This window comes from Perognathus longimembris, chromosome 2 (assembly GCF_023159225.1).
Source record: "Perognathus longimembris pacificus isolate PPM17 chromosome 2, ASM2315922v1, whole genome shotgun sequence".
NCBI classification, from domain to species: Eukaryota; Metazoa; Chordata; class Mammalia; order Rodentia; family Heteromyidae; genus Perognathus; species Perognathus longimembris.
Window position 1 is genome coordinate 129,954,185 of NC_063162.1, and position 20,034 is coordinate 129,974,218.

The 20,034-nt window shown below is 37.8% G+C and overlaps 1 protein-coding gene across 3 annotated transcripts in view; it reads left to right on the forward strand.

Annotated features, from left to right (window-relative positions):
- The window catches only part of Cped1 (cadherin like and PC-esterase domain containing 1), a 242,350-nt gene that overhangs the window by 189,141 nt on the left and 33,175 nt on the right, over nucleotides 1–20,034 (forward strand). For all 3 annotated transcript variants that reach the window (XM_048340123.1, XM_048340125.1, XM_048340124.1), the window contains 2 exons: nucleotides 11,737–11,854; nucleotides 19,305–19,441. In XM_048340123.1, the coding sequence (XP_048196080.1) occupies nucleotides 11,737–11,854; nucleotides 19,305–19,441 (255 nt within the window). The remainder of the gene's footprint in view (nucleotides 1–11,736; nucleotides 11,855–19,304; nucleotides 19,442–20,034) is intronic.

A 20,034-nucleotide genomic window follows, 5' to 3' on the forward strand; every position in this document is an offset into this window, starting at 1 on the left:
GGCAGATTTTTGATACTTTGCTATCATGCATATTGCTACAAAGATTATCATTAAAAGTTAAACTTCCATCATAGGATACAGTCTGAATAATGACTATTTCTTGATACCCAGGAAAATTGCTATAAATAAACAAAGAAAGGGTATATTCATAGAATATATGGCTATATGATGTTATGTAACTTACTGAAAAAGGAAAATTTTCAGCTAATTCAAAGATGTATTTATTCCCAAGAATGACTTCTTTGTTATACCAAATAAATGTCTTGCATCATAATTTTTTCTGTTTATAAGTTTTAAAAGGAGTAAGTGGATGGCAATTGTTTCCATATAGCTTTGAGGTACTTTCTCTTGGTCGCTGCTGCTACAGATGAGATTATTTTACTTATGAATCATCACAAAATAGATGATCCCAAGTGATTTCTTAGCTTAGTGTTTTTTACATAGTCTTCCTCAGAGCAGCTGACTGAGTATATAGTGGTTGCGGTTGCGGTTAAGTTTATATTTTTTCTTTAATAGTTAGATTTCTTCAAATCCCATGTCAGGCACCAATAGCTCACATGCACCCATAATCCCAGCTACTCAGGAGACCGCATTTCAAGATAGCCCAGGCAGATAAATTCATGAGAATTTATCTTCAATGAATCAGCAAATAACTGCAATAGGAATGGTAGAGTACCATATGTAAGTCAAAGCTCAAGGCCTTGAGTTCAAGCCCTAATATTAGCATGTGCACACGGACACATGTATACAAACACACACGCAAACACACACAGAGAAATGATTATCTTCAGAAAATTAAAGCTTTAAATAACTAAACTGTCACCATGTTTTTCACAATGGCAACTTTTTCAACACATGAAACACAATGAGGAACATTTGGCCCTTCTAACAATTCTTATAGCACTTATTATTCCAATAAATCTTAGAGGACAATTAAAATAGAATCTTTTAAATTTCAAGGAATACCATAGTGGATGGTAAAAATAATGCCCAACTTAGTAATTTTTCTCCAGTGACCCACCTTCTCTGTTAATGCATTTGATTCTCTACACAGCTCTAATAAATAGGTCTACCTGGGACAATGTAGGGAACTCAGTAAGAATCACTAGTGTCTAACGGTAGGTCACTGTGGTTTGGACCTGTCAAAATCTTAAGACCTTTGAAAGATAAATCACAGAGGAGCAATCTTTTTTGTTTGTTTTTGTTTTTTTGCCAGTCCTGGGGCTTGGACTCAGGGCCTGAGCACTGTCCCTGGCTTCTTTTTGCTCAAGCCTAGCACTTTGCCACTTGAGCCATAGCGCCACTTCTGGCCATTTTCTGTATATGTGGTGCTGGGGAATCGAACCCAGGGCCTCATGTATATGAGGCAGGCACTCTTGCCACTAGGCCATATCCCCAGCCCAGAGAGGAGCAATCTTATCAGATCTGGGCATAGTACAACTGCAAGATGTAGAATAAAACTAGCTGTCTGACTTTAAAGCCATATAACCTAGTTCCTACAGGCCAGGCAAACAACTGTGCACAGTGACAGCAGGATCTGAGAACAGCTGTGGCCTAATGTGGAGAAATGACAGATTCTGGAGATCAGCTTGAAGTGCTTGTAGATAATTGAGGAGTGGGAAATGGGGGAGGTCTATTGAGCATGCGGCAGGGGAAGGAAGTAAGGCCCAGTGAATTCAGCTGGAAGAAGAGAACACAGTGGAGGCTTACCTAGATGTGATCTGTGTTACACAGATGCACTCGCCAGACTTGGCTTTGAATGAAAGAGTCACTTCATCCCATATAGTGAGTTGTTACAACCCCTTAACAATAGTGATCAAGTCATAGCCATGGCATTCAATTTCAGGAAATAATGAGCTAATTTATAACCTCCAGGGGGTTTAAGACAAGCTAAGATGATAACCATGTACCATGAAATCTCCCTAGGATACCTTTTGTCTTTACTGTGGCCATGATCCCTAAGTTCCTTCTTTAAAATAAGCTAAACCATGCCAAGGACAATAGCACATTTTCCGCAGGAAAATGCCAACTACTGGGTGTCTGAGTGGTAGCTGACAATGTCTACACCTGAACTGATATAGCTGGTTTGGGTTCTGAACAAAGTGTTTGCGCAACTGTCACCATCTGCTTTACATGCCCCCAAACAAACTAGACAAAGTCCACTTCCAATCTATTCCAGATTGTCTTGTATATTTTATGGTGGACTAAATCACAAAGTCATTTGTCAGCCAGGGAGAAAAAAATAGTAATTTATAAATCCAAATTGAGTCTCAGAAATAAAGCATGCCCAGTTCTTGCAGGCAGGGAACAGATGCGTGGGCCTCCCCTTTCTCCTGCTTTCTGTGTTCTCTTCTGCTTGGAAAGACGTCAGCCTCCACCTATGTCTGCTGAGCTCCAATCTGCTTCAAGTTCAAACTGCAATAATTCCTCTGTAAAGCAGGCTCCATCTTGCTCCTTTGTGCTCACCCTGTATCTTATTGATACCATTCAGAGCTTTTTGAATGGAACAGTCTTTTCTATTAGCAGTTGGAGCTTTCTACCACAATTGTGTGTTTACACATCTGATTTCTCTGCTACGACTTGATGAGGGCAGGGGTTGTGGCTGGTACATGTAGACATTAAAGCAAATGCCTGCTCAGAGAATCAATCGAAAAAATAATAAAATCAATATTATGAGCTATCAACTTCTTTGGAGAACTGAAAACACATGTCAGATGAAATTCAATGATTTTGAAAATTATACTAAAACATGTATTTTCCTTGATGATAGGCAATGATATATAAATATTTGTTCATTATCTACCATGAAAATTAATTTAAAATCTTTAGTTAATGAGCAATTCCCTAACATGCCATTTTTTGACAGTAGAAGCTAATATATTCGTGCAGCCTGAGTTGGAAAGATGCGTGGTGACATTTTTCTGCAGGAGGGGTAGATCTGTCCTGAATTAGCCTTGTCTCACTTTGGACCAAGTGTAAGCATTTCCCATGCAGCTGGTTATGTTTAGAAATGCCATCTGCAGCCACGATGAAGATTTAATTGGTCTGTAAATATTTCACAAACATAATCTTTGTTTCTTCTTACAGTGTGTTTTGCTTTATTTTGTTTTTGCTTTTCAGTCTACGAAGCATGGGTTTGAAGTCAGATAAAGCCATACTTCAAACTCCTAATTGTTCCAGTTATTAAGCTGTGTGACTTCAGTCAAGCTTCCCCCAAACTCTCCAAATGTTTGTTTCCTCATCTGATGAATGAGAGTAATAACTTCCACCTGAAACACTTGTAGACCTTGCATGCTCTCCTGGGTAGGGAGTGCTTCACTCAGGTTCCTTCAAGCGGAAGTTCCCTTTCCAATGGCTCCCCTCTCACCAAACTATTCATAAAATAAGGCAATCCATGTGCCACAGCTCTTCCTCAGCCTATGATCTGCCTTCCTTGCATTTCCACATGCTTTAAAAAGCAAATGCCTATCGGTCTCAGTTTCTACTGTGGGGTACTTGTGAATGCCAATAAAATGTGACTACAAAGTGGCACTTTCCTGCTGTAGAAAACTTCAACAGAGTGTGATTAGGAACCCCTTATAAGCTAGAATGTTCTACTGTGGATGATTTTTATCCTCAAGAAAATTTTCAAACTACTGTCAAACTTGTGCTGGATGAATCTTGATTTTTAAAAAATAACAATTGATTTTAGTTGTACAGAAAGTTATCAGATTCCTTTTATGTAGTTTCCCCTCATCTTAGCATGATCTTTTGACAGAACTAAAAATTTAATATGCATAAAGCATATGTAACATAACCAAGCACTTTGAATTTACTGTTTTTTTAATCAAGTAGTGTGTGTGTGTGTGTGTGTGTGTGTGTGTGTGTGTGTGTGTGTGTGTGTCTTGGATTCTTGGATCCAGGTAAAATTTCAATATTGCTTTTCAGTTATCATATCTGTTTGCTTCTCAATCTGTGAGTGTTCTGTGGTCTTTCTTTGTCTTCCATGACTTTGATATTTGGAAGAGTAAAGGCCAGTAGCTTTGAAGAATGCATTGCAAGTTGGAATTATATGATGTTTTCTGCTCATTAAATGAAATGACACATTTGTGTAAAATATGCTGCAGAAGAATCAGGCATAGTGGCTCACACCGATAATCCCCAGTACTCAAGAAACTGAGTCAGGAGAAAAGCAATAGAGACAAACTGTAACCATACATATTACCAGTATGATTACCAAATTAGACTATGTGCTTTCTTTGGCCACAGTAACAAAATCTGCGAATTCACTAATTTCAATATAAAAGTCATTTGGATTTTTTAAACTACAAAAATTAAGCATTAATTATATTCATTGGGGAAAAAGATACTCACAAGGATAATAAAATGTAGGATGGGGACATAAAAAAAAAGAAACTGAGTCAGGAGAATCCTAAATTCAAGGATAGCTGAGCCTGCCCAGCTAGACTCTGTCTTAGGAAACAATACTGTAGGGGTATTTGTGAATTTCTTCTGCTCACTGCATAAGGGCCATAGGTTTCTCCACTATAATGTCACATTGTCCATGTGTAATTGATTGATATTTTACAAGACTGACCTTTAGGTTATTCCTAAAACATCTGTAAAGGTGTGATTAGCATGTATAAAAACACAAGAGCCTGCCCTGTCATAGACACAAATAGTTTCATGAGTATGAACGCATAAGATGATGCTAAGTGAAATGAACTCCATGTTATGGAAACGAGTGCTATATCACTGTTGTAATTACTTTCAACATACCATGTGAAACCGTAGCTTCTTTTGTTGATGATCCTCTTGTATCCCCTTCCTGTGGTTGTACCCGCACTATCACTGTATCTCATCTGAGTACACTGGATACTGTGTACACTGGTATTAGAACGAGGGAAGTGATAGGGAATATCAAAATCGAGAGACAAAGAAAAAAAGACAAATGACTCCAAAAGCAATATTTGCAAAACCATTCAGTGTAATCCAACTGAACAACTCATGGGGGTTGAGGGAAAAAGAGAGGGAGGAGGGGGTAATGAGGGAGGAGGTAACAAACAGTACAAGAAATGTACCCAAGGCCTAATGTATGAAACTGTAACCTCTCTGTACATAACGTTGACAATAAATAAGTATAAAAAATAGCTTCATGAGTATAATTTTTAATTGTTAGACTATTTAAACTAAAGATAAGTATTAACTTTTGATCTCACAAATATATATACATATATATGTATTTGTACATTCAGTTTTAATGGCATTAGCATTTCCTCCCATACAGAACTTAGTTACCCTTAACATGATTTGAGCTTAACTATGATGTACCTTAAACTGCTCAGTGAGTAATCTCTGCAAAATTAATTATTATTGAGCAATTTCTATTACAGTTTCAACAGGAGGTAGAATTTATCGTTTTAAGGTGGTGACAAGGTCATTATTTTCAGTGTAACATATTCTATATGTTGTCTGATGGCACAAAATAACTAGAACTGACTAGAGTGATGGAATGCAAGCTTTTTTCCCCGGGCAATGGGATTCACATTTAGAATAACCAAGCTTTTTCTCTCCTCCTCCTCCTCCTCCTCCTCCTCCTCCTCCTCCTCCTCCTCCTCCTCCTCCTCCTCCTCCTCCTCCTCCTCCTCCTCCTCCTCCTCCTCCTCCCCTCCTCCCCCTCCTCCTCCTCCCCCTCCTCCCCCTCCTCCCTTTCCTCCCCCTCCTCCTCCTCCTCCTCCTCCCCCTCCTTCCCCTCCTCCCCCTCCTCCTCCTCCTCCTCCTCCGATTGGTTATGGGGCTGGGCTTTGTCTCTGAGCAGCATTAGCTCAGCTCTAAAAATACATTACTTTAATAGCTTGGCTACACAAGTTTTTTAAGAATTCATGAAATGCCACAGAAGATATGTGCATGCGCATGCACAGGTGTGTGGAGGAGTAGATATGTTGCATAGCTGTTACCAGGTTGGAAATACCCATATGGTGCTCATAGCTCATGCAACTGCATGTTTTACTAAATATTCAACTATATTAGTGCCACTCAGATAGGACACTCTTTCCAAGGCTATGTGTTTAAGGATTAGAACCTCATATTTTTAATAGATTATTTATAAGTTAAAGGACTTAATTATTCTCAGTAGGACTAATCCATATTTCCTGGGAAGAACTGCTTACTGCGTAATATACAGCAAACATTTGTTATTATGATTACTGTCACCATTGTTAGTATGTACACATCAGCTAAATGTTGTCCTTAAAAATATCTCTATAGCCTACAGCCTATTTCCAATCGCTGCTATTTCTGCTGTAGCCTACAAATAATTAAGTGTGCTCTTTGGGATATGAAATAACATTTTCATGATGTTGTTCTGTTGTTGTTATTGTTTTGTTATTTCCCAAACGGATCCCCATGCTTCCAAGCACAAGAGAACCCAAAACAGAATGATGTTCAGCTCCAAACTGACACTTCTTTTGTTCCCAAATCAAAGAGAACTGCACATTTTATATATCTAAACATAGAAACTTTGTCTTTTCACTTGCCTTTACATTTACCCTCTGGATTCCATCTGGAACCAAAACCAAAAGTGCTCAGCAACCACAATAAAGGCGGCTTTCTATGGAGTTTCTAGCTCATTGAAAGTGGGAAACAGTGATTTCACAAATCCCATCTCCTCAGATTTTCTAGTGCAGAAAGGAGTAGCATTTCTAAGCTGAGTCTAAAGGGTGTATTTTTCAGGATGTACTGTCAGCATCCAACACTCCACAGGCCCCTTCTTAGCTGGTTTGAAGACTATCTAGAATGAAAACAAAAGAAAACTTCCTCTTAGCTCAGAAATTTGGAATGCATGATAAATAAGAAATCTTCCACATATTGATGTCATGTTAGTATATTTAACTGGAAATCTTGAATTCATCTGCTTATAATTTGTTTCAATTTCCCTCCTTCCTGAGTTCTTTGTGGATTAATTTAAAATTCTAGTGTCATGGAATGTATGGCCAATATTTACATGATACATATTAGGAAAAAACAAAATTGTCTCACATTAGAAGATAGACCATTACTATGTGGATCTAATGTGTAATATGTGCATGATTATTTATTCTGCATCCTTCTTTTCTAAGAATTACAGTGTCATACTGTGGAGATGTGCTAGAGATTATTTGCCTAGATCTATAGTAATGGATACTTGAGTTCATGTCAAGTTTTCTGTTGGTACAAAAAGTACTCTAGTAATTTTTCTTTATACTTTATTGAATGTGTTCATAAAATTAGGTACATAGTTAATTGCTAGTTTATAATTATACACAAATACAGCACTGATGGCTCACACTTACACTCCCAGATATTCAGGAAGCTGAAATCTACAGGATCCTGGTTGAAAGTCAAGCTAGGTTGAAAAGTCTGTAATACTCCATCTCCAATTAACCAACCAACTTACAGGCAGGAGGCATGGTTCAAGTGGTTGAAGTATTACCTGTAAACAGGAAAGCAGAATGAATGCATATTCAGAATCAGGTTTTGAGGCCAGCTCAGACAGAAAAATTAGTGAAACCCTTCTCAAGCTGTATCTGGGTGAAGTGGTACATGCCTGTCATCCCAAGCTTTATGCCAGGATCTCAGTTTCTAACAAGGCAGAAAGGTCCAACAGACTCCATGTCCATGGGGAGAAGCTGAAAGTGGTGTGTACCTGTGATCCCAGCAATTATGAGGAGTCTATAGTAGGCAGAGTGTGGCTCAGACATGCACTTTGGCAGGAAGTGAAAGCCTATCTCAAATCTAGTCAGCAAAAAGTAAGGACTTGGAAGCATGGCTCAAGGGGTGGAGCACCAGCCTAGAAAATGTGAGCAAGTGTAAGGCTGAGTTCAATCTCAATATTTCCAAAAGTATAAATATATCTGCCATTACTTGTATAGGCAATTCCTTTGACAGACATTTCAGAATTCCCTAAATGCATTCAGTCTTCTTAATATGAATACGTATACATTGTTTTCTTCAAAACATTCAGTTTTATGATTAATGTCATATGCAAAGGATGATTCCTGTAATTTTTGTCTTGCTAATGTATACTTTATTCTATAAATGTTCATTGGACTCCTAATGCTGTGAATCACACAATTACTACTCAGTATTCTATGAATGACTGACTGTAATTCTAAAAAAGCACTTGCTAAATTTGGAGACAATGTGGAGACAGAAAATAATTCATTTCTCTGTAACAAGAGTCAATTCTGTTCAAGGAATCCACTTAGAAATTACTCAGAAAGAAAAACACAAAGAGCTAAGGAGATCATTCATCAGTTATCCCGACAATGCTTATTTTGTGGAAACTTAAAAATGTTAAATTCAGAGTTATAGGTAAGGCCATTCCAAAACCATAAAGAAAATATGTGTGTGAGTGGATGTATGCATTCTAAGAGACCTGAACAGCCCATGGTTACATATATGACTCATACTTTCTTTTCTGTTCTTTAGACTTTTTGCTGGAGCTGGAGCCCTAAATCCATTTTTAAATTATTTCCTTGCAATTGTTCTTGTATATTGACAATATCTTCAAGTGGCAACCAGGACTTAAATGTGTGTTACATGTCCTGGGTGATGCAAAATGCTACAAACAGCAGGATACTCACTAATTTTCTGACCTGGGTTTACATCATGGATTGATTCACAATGAACCCAGCCTGGGCATGGCTGTATCTGAAAGGGTATCATGCTATGAACATTCACTGTGAATAACTAGTTTTCAGCTAGGGTTGGGATGATGGTGGAGTAAGATGTAGAGAAAGTACCAAACATTTTCCAGAATGATTGAACCTATATGAATAAAACAGTGATTGTGGGCTAAAGTGATGTGGCAGAGGCCTAAAGGGAGAAAGACCAGCACTGAAATTCCACTTTTCGGTCATTCAGAATTTTTGTTTTCTTAGCTCTAAAATATAGGGAGTAATTGTTATGAGAAAACAATAAGATAATCTTTGTAAGGAATATCTATAAGCTACATGGCATGTAGTAGATGCAAAAGGGTGCATTGATTTCAACTATTATTATGAATGTCATTATATTCCAACTTGAGCCTTGCAAACCTTGACATTTATATTACATTTTTTTCACATGGAGAACATGGTAGAAATTCAACTAGCAACAGATGTTCATTCTAATATCTAGAAATTATTTTTGCAATATAGCTAGAGCAAAATAGCTTAACTCATATTTCACAAGTAAATTATGGTCTGTTAATGTCTCTTCTCCCAGCTTGAACCTGGCGTTTTTATAACAATACAAAACTGAAGAGTTATGTGAGAAATAAAAGTACATATCCTAAATATATAAATGACTGCACTGCAATGTCTCCCAAAGTTATGCTGTATTTACAAACAATTTTATCTATAAAAAGTATCTTTAATGTGGGTCACATATAACTCAAGATGTGTTAACTTGCTTTTTTTTTTTTTTTTTTTTGCCAGTCCAGGGGCTTGGACTCAAGGCCTGAGCACTGCCCCTAGCTTCTTTTTGCTCAAGGCTAGCACTCTACCACTTGAGCCACAGTGCCACTTCTGGGCGTTTTCTGTATATGTGGTGCTGGGGAATTGAACCCAGGGCTTCATGTATAGGAGGCAAGCCCTCTTGCCTCTAAGCCATGTTCCCAGCCCCTGTTACTTTGCTTTTAAAACATGTTTTAACAATCTTCTTGCCTAAAGGAGATTAAAAAATAAACTTATGTGGGCTTTATTTGTTTTCATATCTGTTTTTGTTTTTCCTGGTACTAGGGGTTTGAGCTGCAACTAATGCTAAGCAAGCGTTCTACCACTTGAGCTACCCCTACTCCAGCCCTTTTTGCTTTTGGTTATTTTTCATATAAGATCTTTGTGCTTAGCCTATCCTCAGACATGATCCTCTGACCTCCACCTCTGATATAGCTGGAATTACAACTGTGCTACCACCACATCTGGCTTCTTTTTTGGAAAGTTTCACTTTTCTTTTCTCCAGGCTAACCTGAGACCAGAATTCTTCTTTCTGTCTCATAAGCAGCAGGTATTATAGGCATATACCACCATTGCTGACCTGAGAGAAAAGTTTTAAAATCAATGTTATAAGTTGAATTTTCACAGGAGAAGTAACTTGAACTTAATAGTGTTTATGAAAAATTATTATAAATTTCAAAATTCAAATCATTTATGATCTTTCATTTTATAGTGTTTATCCTAAAATATCATATCTTGCCAGGCAAAAAAATTCTCCAATGCTGCCTATGATTAATTTATAAAAAGATGATTCTCTTTCCTTTATTTTTAGATCTAATGAAACTATCCCCTAAAGCAATGTTAGATTCAGTTTATGATTCAATGAAATTTAATTTGTTTCATTCTAAAACTTTTGTGGTATTCGTTTAGTGCATATTCTAAAACAGAAATGTGAGTGTCATAAAATAGGCCATAAGAAGGAAATACCATCAATTAACATTACTTTGTGGCTTTTCTCCTAAGAATGAGAGTTAATAATATGACTTTTTCTGAAGGATTCATGGTCTTATGGGAAGTCCCATGATGTAGTTTCCATGATACTGCTCTTCAAGTTCGTTCTTTCATGCAGTCATGTGATAGCAACATCTGCTCTACATCTGCTATTTCCTAGATCTATGTTGTAATGACCAAAACTATAGACTTAGAAGTTGAGAGGAAGGAAAAGGGAGGAAGAAGAAAGAAGAAGGAAAGAAGGAAGGAAGGAAGGAAGGAAGGAAGGAAGGAAGGAAGGAAAGAAAGAAGGAAGGAAGGAAAGAAAGAAAGAAGAAAGGAAGGAAAGGAGAAGGAGGGAGGGAAAGAAGGAAGTAAGAAAGAAAGGAAGGAAGAAGGGAGGGAAGGAGGGAGGGAGAAAGAAAGAAAGGAAGGAAAGGAGGAAGGAAGGAAGGAAGGAAAGGAGGGAGGGAGGAAGGGAGGAAGGGAGGAAGGGAAGAAGGAAGGGAGGAGGCAAGGAGGGATTAGGAAAGGAAGGAGGGAGGGAGGAAGAAAAGTAAAAGGAGGAAAGGAGAAAAAGAAAAGGAGGGGAGAAGAGAGGAAAGACAGAAAGAGACTAGATGATGTAGAAGGGGAAAAGAAGGAAGGGAAGGAAGGAGGGAAAAAGGGAGGCAAGGAAAGGGAGAGAGGGAAAGTAGATGCTATGTATGTGATTAATGGGGCCTTTCACAGTAATTGATATTACTTGATTCAGTTGTTTTTCTTTTTTTTTTTTTTTTTTTTTTTTTGCGCCAGTCCTGGGCCTTGGACTCAGGGCCTGAGCACTGTCCTTGGTTTCTTTTTGCTCAAGGCTAGCACTCTACCAACTTGAGCCACAGCGCCACTTCTGGCCATTTTCTGTATATGTGGTGCTGGGGAATTGAACCCAGGGCCTCATGTATATGAGGCAAGCACTCTTGCCACTAGGCCATATTCCCAGCCCTCAGTTGTTTTTCTTAACTCTCACTCTACCCTTCACCATATTCTAATGATAAAGTTAGATTAAGTGACTTAATATCACACAGCCAATCCAGGGCACCTTAAGTTAGGAAAATAAAACCATCTACCTTCCAGCCATAAGGGTTCTCAGAGTTTAGTGGTTCATGCCTATAATTGCAACATTTGGGAGACAAAGACAAGAGAATTGCAAAATTTAAGGCCTGTCAGGGATACAGAGCAAGAATCTGTCTTGGAAACAAAAAGGAAAGGTCTTTTTGCACAGAATGTAGTTTTATTGCCATATATCATCAACTAATTTCTATCATTTTTGCAGGATTGTGGTTTGTTGATACACCCAGAGGAAGGCTGTGGGTTGCAGCCCATTTCTTCACAGTACATTGAAGCCATTTCACACCCTGAACTACAGAACTGTCCATCTGGGGACACAAAAGGTGACTATCACATTGGATACCATAACCTTTAAACTTCTTATAGATAAATGTATACTTATTTAATCTATCATTATGATAAAAATCAGGGTGGTGTGAACTGCAATACATAATGAATGTAAATTCAGGGTTTCAACATTTGAAATACTTTGATTAGCTAAATTTGTTTTCACTCTTCCCTTTTCTTAATATTCATTGGCAGATTGTAGGTCTAAAGTCACTTTTGTGGTGGACCTTCTTTATGCTTTTAATTCATTTCCTTATCCATTTCATAACATTCTGTGATTTTTTTCTATCACAATTAGAGCCATTGAAATAAATGCATATATATTTAACTGTGTAATATTCCATCAAGGATATCAGGCATATGAGAACTGTTTACTTTGCTCATATGATATCAATTCATGTGACACCATAACTTGCACATAGTAGGTAGAAAATAAATATCAAAGAACTGCCAAGGATGCGAGTTCAGGTTCAAAGAATTTTTATATTAAAACTATCTTTAGGGATGACTATTAATGTCCCCCATATTGTGACTGTCAATAGAGGTAGGAAAATTAAGATATCAGAATCAGATTACAGTGTTAACCCCTCCGTAAGCCCTAAGTAGACCTGGAATGAGACTTCTATGTTGTTACTCTATTCACTCCCTGTTTTATCCTTTCCCAGAAATCTTCTTTCAGTGGAGATAGCAAGGAAGTAGGACTAAAGCCAGAAGTAGGACTAAAATAATGCACCAAAAGGGATAAAAGATGAGGGAGCACCTTCCCCAGGCTACTTACTTAGTTGCTGTTCTACTGTCCCAATATCAGGTCTACCTTCATCTAAAAAAATCTGAAAAAGCACTCAGGAGCACTTCTATCCATGCCATGAACTTCACACTACTGCTGGATAGGAAATGTGTTTCCCAAATGAGCAGGGCAAATTGCAATTTGGCACGCACAGTTACTAAACGTGGGCATGTCCCTGTTTATGACATGTGTTCTAAATAATAAATTCCAGTCAGTGCGTGGGGAGGGATTTACCCATTATGCTGTGTCAGGTGGTATGATTTGTGAGACTCTGCTAAATGAGACATACTCTTCATACTCTTAATGTACGAAGGACATGATGATATATCCAGTTCAATTTTTCTAAATTAGATAACCATTTATGACAATCATAAAACAACTTAACTGTATTTCTCCTACTGCACCAAGTTAAAAGTTCTTTGACATTCACTTTCCTGACTGTCAGATTTTCTGTGTCATGGCTGCTTGTTCTTGCTCATTCAGTGTGCAGTCACATCCATCCAGCTCTGCATGTTCTGTCTCTGTGTCTAGACCTTGAAGGAAGGGCTGTTAGAGACTCACAGATGTCCTGGTACTTGATCACATGAGTTTAATATGGCAGAAGATTAGTTCCTTCTAGAAAAATCTTCCCCTATTGACTGCTAAATCAAGCTTGAGAATTCAAGTCCTCTTATTCCAGTCCCTTTCCCACCTCTCTCACCACCTCTCAGCCTCTTTGCCTCCCTGTGTACTGATAAAGCTGCCTCAGATTTCCTGGTTCTTTTCAACACTTCCTCCCAGATGGAAGTCCTATTCCTGCCATCTGTAACTTCTGCTGTTGCATCTTCCTCCTCTAGGGAGCCTTTCCCCACTACATTCCCTGTCTACCTTCTCCTCTGTGTTTCAGAACAATCCTAGGAACAAATCTCCAATGGCACTTGTCACATTCTGTTTGTGTGCTTTTAAGTTTCTCTTTTTCTGTCTCTCTCTCTCTGTCTCTCTCTCTGTCTCTGTCTGTCTGTCTGTCTGTCTGTCTGTCTCTCTCTCTCTCTCTCTCTCTCTCTCTCTCTCTGATCATCAGGTATAGGGAGGCCACAACACAGGGAAATCCAATGTTGGGAAAGCCAATAAAGATTAAAATGTATGTCCATTGCCTTTTTATCTAATCAGTTTCATCCTCAAGTTTTATAATTGATGTACTATATAAATACAGGACTATCTGTACATCTATTACAGTGTGCGTGTACTACTACGTCAAAGGTGCCTGAGACATACATTTTTAGTGATGATTTCCCTAGATTAAATGTTTCTCCAGAGCTTGAACTGCCCTTATTCATCCTGCAGTGTATAATATATGACTAAGTAAGGTTACTGAACTGAAGGGAAGACCCACACTGTTCTTCTTCATTGAAGACATTGAGCAGAACGGGTACAGTCAACAAGATGAGCTTTTCCTCTCATGGGTTTTAAAGACTCACAGATGCAGAGTTATTGAGTGAAGTCAGGACTGTAGTTTTACAGGAGGTATTATTTGCTGTCAGAGATGATACTTTCTTTCGTAAAAGAATCCTGTCCTGTTGAAAACACAAGTTGTCTTCAAAGGTAACACCGGAAGAACGTGTTTACTTAGGAGGTCTAAGCTTACCTTACATAGCCAAACATACTGATCCAAAAATCTATAACTATAATTTGAGCCCCAGGTCCCCCACAAACTAAGCAAGCACTTTACCACAGACCTATATTCTCAGCACCCCAGGGATCTATAATGTTTGCAGTACAATATACTGATGTGAAAATGTCTTTATTCAAAAACACTAGCTAATATACTTTTGAGTGCCTGTGTTTTTATTTTGAAATTGATTAAAAAATGAATCTGTAAGATACAGTCTGTGACTTAAATATAGTGCTCAAGAAAAAATAATTATATTCTGGAGAAAGAAGAAGTGTTTATTGTGATCACTGAAATGAGCATTAACAAAGGACAACAACTCAAATAACATTTTATACGTTTTTGTATGTGTGCACTTGTTTGTGTATGTGTGTGTATGTGTGTGTCTGTGTGTGCTATCACTGGTTCACAGGCTAGAATTCAGGGCCTGGGGCTTGAACTTGAGGCCTGGACATTGTCTCTGAACTTTTTTGCTCAAGGCTAGTGGTCTTTTACTTAAGCTAGATCTTAAGCTAGACACTTAAGCTTAGATCTTCTGATCTAAGCTCTTTGAGTAGCCAGGATTATAGGTGAGACCCACCACCACTTGGCTCAACTTACATTTTAAAGAAAGCAAATAATGAAAATATTTCATTATGCTTTATGTTACCAGTAAATAACAATGTTCTAATATTAAATATATAGATTTTTAAAATTTTTAACAAAAGCCACTTTTTCTGACACTATAAAGGCAAGAATTGGTGCTGATATTTACATGATTTGTATTTCACTGTGTCCCTTCAATAACAATAGTTGACTTTTAAAAAACTATTATCACGGGCTGGGGATATGGCCTAGTGGCAAGAGTGCCTGCCTCGGATACACGAGGCCCTAGGTTCGATTCCCCAGCACCACATATACAGAAGACGGCCAGAAGCGGCGCTGTGGCTCAAGTGGCAGAGTGGTAGCCTTGAGCAGGAAGAAGCCAGGGACAGTGCTCAGGCCCTGAGTCCAAGGCCCAGGACTGGCCAAAAAAAAAAAAAAAGAAAAGAAAAAACTATTATCACCCAATCTAGTCCATTTACATGACCGAAGTCTAACTGCATTCCACATAGACCCATAACTACAAATGAAATAACGTATCATCTGAGTTAGTGTCATTCTTCAGAATGTTATTCCTTAAGACATGTGTCATAGTCAATTTCAGAAGGTATAACATTGATTCATTCAGTGCTTAAATTTATATACCTCTTTTGGGATAGTTTTAGTCAAGAATTGGTGTCATTTAAAATGCCAGAAACTTCAGTCCTACAGATGTTATACAGATGGCTATTTCAAACAGCAGTGGTAATTCTCAATAAATAAATTCACAAAAGGCAAAAGTTATGATGGTATAAATATATAGTGGTAAAACCATTAGTCTTCGAAGAACAAATCAGGCATCTTTTATATGCATATGATTTCATGCTCACATACTAATTACACCCATATTTTAGTCTTACTATTGACCATTATTTTCTTCACACTTAGCAGCAAGGGCCCAAGGAAGGCCTCCATGTGCCAAAATTAGCTGTCAGCAAGGAAGGGAGATATAGAGGGTCCTGGGTGTATGTAGGACATGTGTACTCTGGGATCTGGTAAAACTTATAAGAAAAACATTTATGGCCCTACTGTACTCTGTCATCCCATTAAAAAGAAAATTAGCAACAGTTGTTTAAACATAGTCTTGGCCAACACATGAGCCCTCTGAATAAATTCAGCTTTATAAAATAAAGAAAAAATAATCATTGCAACAACCCGTTTGTGGGGTTTCCTATCAATGGTACCAAGGAAACTGTTGTACTTATTTTATTTTCAGCTTATGATTTTGTGCTGATCTAGCCTAGCAGGATAACAGCACTAACGAATTGGAGACTTGTTTGGGTCTAGGTCAGCATGAGCAGCATGGCTACCTTGTAGCCCATTAAACCCTTTTTGCCTCAGATTTCTTCATCTGTAAGATAAGATGGTGGAAAGGACTAGCTCTTTGTCTCTCCTGAACCCAGCATAGATGATTGTGTACATCTAGTGGCTGCAAAGCTTGATGAAGAAACGGCTGCTTTTTCTTCAAGGAGATTTTCTTAAGGGCTATATCAACAAAGGTTAGCTTTAGGCTGTATCTAAATTAAATAGTACTAAAAGAAGCCAAGCAAGGATGTGGAGAAGGTAGATTATTGATTGTAACCATGTATATCAGAAGAAAATTAGAAAGCAAAGAGGTTGTTGGAATGAAAAGGAGAAATTATAAAAGTGATTTTTCCAGAGAAATGAGAGCTCAAGATAATCTTTATTTTGCCATTCACAAATCATAACTTTTCTCACATTTATTTTAATAATATTGCTACATGCTACATATAAAAGCTTTGCAAAAACCTTTCACGTAAAAGCTCCATTTCTTTCTCAATGGATGCAGACTACACAGAGGCCTGTCAGTTCTTCTGTCTTGTTTCTCTCAGGTCTTCCCCTTCACTCTAAGATACTACCATCATAGCAAAATATCTCTGAATCTTATCTATCTATTAAGCCCTGGTCACACCATCTTCTCCATAGAAAGTTCCAGAAAACTCTTACCTCTGTGACACCCACTTCGTTCTGAACCACTGTGGCTTACTTCTAGTTGGGCATGGGACACGGAATAAAAGATACTGATCGTCTACTAGGTAGTTGGTAGATGGCAGATGCAGTAGACAGTTTTTGTCTAAATAAGTAAATTTATTTTCTCTCATTTGTGGAAGCTAGAATTGGTGTATGAATATGTAAGTCAATATGTTAGGTGGTATGCAAGTGGATACAAAGCTGTAATATGGTAGATTCAAGGTGAACTCAAATAGTATAATTTATTAGAAAGTTAAAGTTCAACGAAATAATACCAGGAAACAGGACCTTGAAGGGGGAATAGGATGAAAGGGAGAGGGGTAGACAAATGAAGAGAAGAGAGGAGAATGCAGTCAAGAATTCAATGTGTATTCTGAAAAATTGAGAATAGTGAAGGAATGGGTAGGTTCAGAGGAATGGTTATGCTGCAGTGGTAACATGAATCAAGATGCATTGTATTCAAAAATGGCTTTGTTGGATGGCAACTCCTTTGTACAATTACCTAAAAATAATTTAAAAAGTAAATTTAATCATGAATACATTAAAATAATGTGTTTAATTTATACATTAAATTGCAACTTTGGCTGTATACTGATTGGAATAATCAGGAAAGTATTTTTTAAAAAACCCACTTATACCTATCTCCACATCCCATGCCTTGTGATTAGAATTTCACCAGCTTGAGCACAGGAATTTTACAAAGCTTCCTGAGTGATTACAATGCAATCAAGCCAAAGTCCACACAGCTACTTGGAAGAGACAGGGTTCAGATCTATGTGGCTCTTTCACTATCAAATACTTGTGCTCAATTATGCATTACCTGAGATGCTATAATTATTTTTACATGTATACATTGTCCCCCTTGAACTTGAATATCTCTTGTTGATGTTCAGCATTACAGCTAAGACCATGGGCTCTGGAGCAGATCATTGAGCTTAAATCCTGATTCTACCATCTCCTTGTTAGAAGCCAATAAATTACTTAAACTTCTGAGCTTCAGTTAAAAAGATGATATCAGGGTTGTTCTAAGGTTTAAATAAAAAAGCAAAGATAATGAAGCACTTAAATTACTCTCAGCATCCAAGAGTGTCATAAAAACTGTTATCTATTTTTAAACTACCTTGATATTTTAATGCCAATAGCACCTAACAACTCAACATGCTAGACTCTTAATGTCTTCAAATAAAATACTGGAGACTGACGTGTGCGTGTAGAAATGGAGTGCCATTCACCATTGCTGAAGGTATGTAGAATGTGCTTAGTAGGGAGACATTAATAAGGCACTTTTCTGATATTCTCATCACCTTTTAAAAGCAAAGTAAAGGAAACCATTATTGCACCTTTGAATTTCTTTCTGTATTTCTGCTTCAGTTGACAGTGTGCTCACTAATGTGACTCCATTGTATACATTCTTCCCTCCTCTGCAACTTAAAATTTTCTCATCTCCTTTTGCTTTTATTTCTTTTTTCCTCACTTTCTATTCATAGCTCACAATGTTTTCCTTTGGCCAGTTAGTATAAGCTATAAACTAGATTCCCTTTTATATTTTATTATTTATACCTATTCCCACAGACATAAGCCCTCTCATATACAAGTCTGATACCTCTGTGATTCCTGAATATAAAATATACCATATTCATGTTCTGGAAGTAGAAATTCTACCAATTAAAATTCATAACACAGCAGAGATTTTTTTCTAGGAACCTACAAACACTACCCTTTATCACTGAGTAAAACTTTGCTAGTCACTAAAGGTAAATATAACATAAACTATTTTAGGCCCTTTATATACATTATTCTATTCCATCCTCATACTGGTCATGTAAGAACACTAAACAGATAAGAAATAAAAGGAACATGGGTAGGAAAGGCTGAAGATTTGCTCCCAAAAGACCATCAATCAAATTAAGAAATAGTAGCTCATCTCCAAAATAGTATATGATTAGAATACTGATGGTGTTTCCTTAATGCTTTAAACCTCTTGAAAGCAAGGACTATATCTATTATTGAACTGAAAGTTTAAAAATGCATTGGATTGCTAACTATCCAAAGCCACTGATGATTTAAGAGGCTCCTAGTATACTCTGGTCCGAGTGACATGCTTAGTGTAGTTAGAAAATAAGTCATGGTTAAGTGGTATTTGATTCCCTAGGATTTTTTAAATAAGTTCTATGTAACAGAGCTCATACTTGATGTCATCATAAATGTGTTGTGTTGAATCAATACTATATGCATGGCAGAAGTCCATGCATGAGCCCACTGGATTGATAAGATAAGATCATATCTTCTCACAGAAATTGCTATAATTGTGTGCTGTATACTGAATTCTAAATCTACTTGCAAACCACTGCTTCACCAGTAGACACTTAACCAATGGAACTTTTTCTATCTGTTCCAGGTCAGTGGATTGTGCCTTGCCTAAGCTGTTCGGACAACCGAACCTGTGACTGGAGAGAAATAACTTGGCAGCCCCACAACTGCCAACATGCTATCCTAACTAAGTCTCAACTCCAGCAGTGCCTGGGAGGAAGGAAGGTAGGCTCTAGATCCAGCCAGAGAAGTCTTTTAGATTTGCTATCTGCAGCACTAAAAACCAGACAGTTGCATCTGTCAAACCAATTTCTGCTCTCTTACTCTTCAGAGGAAAACTAGCACAATGCAACTTGGAGTTTGGAATTATTTGTGGATATGATCATAGAAGAGCTTTAATAATTCTTGCTCAAGGTATTGATTTCCCTCCACATCAGTCAATTTGACAAGTGGTGGAGGATATTAAAGTTGTGACCTGTGCTGACCAACTCCTTGCTGTTGTCACAGCACAAATTGATAAGAGCTCACCCTGCCAACTCACAGTTGTCAGTTCAGAGCAGCTGGCCTTGTCATCTGTGGCTCCAGCAGGCACTGCTGCTGAAACAAAGATCTGTAGCTCAGCCCAAGAAATCCAATGTTCTTGCATGCCAGACTCACTACTAGAGCTTACCAAGTGCATGACATTGTTTTTAAACCCTCTAACCTTGCTGATGTTTTTTCACATTCCTGGGCAGGTCTCACATGGACCTCACTAGGCTGGTTTTCTCTTTAGTGAGACTTCTAAGCTGATTTCTTGGACTTGCAGTGTCTTCTTGCTA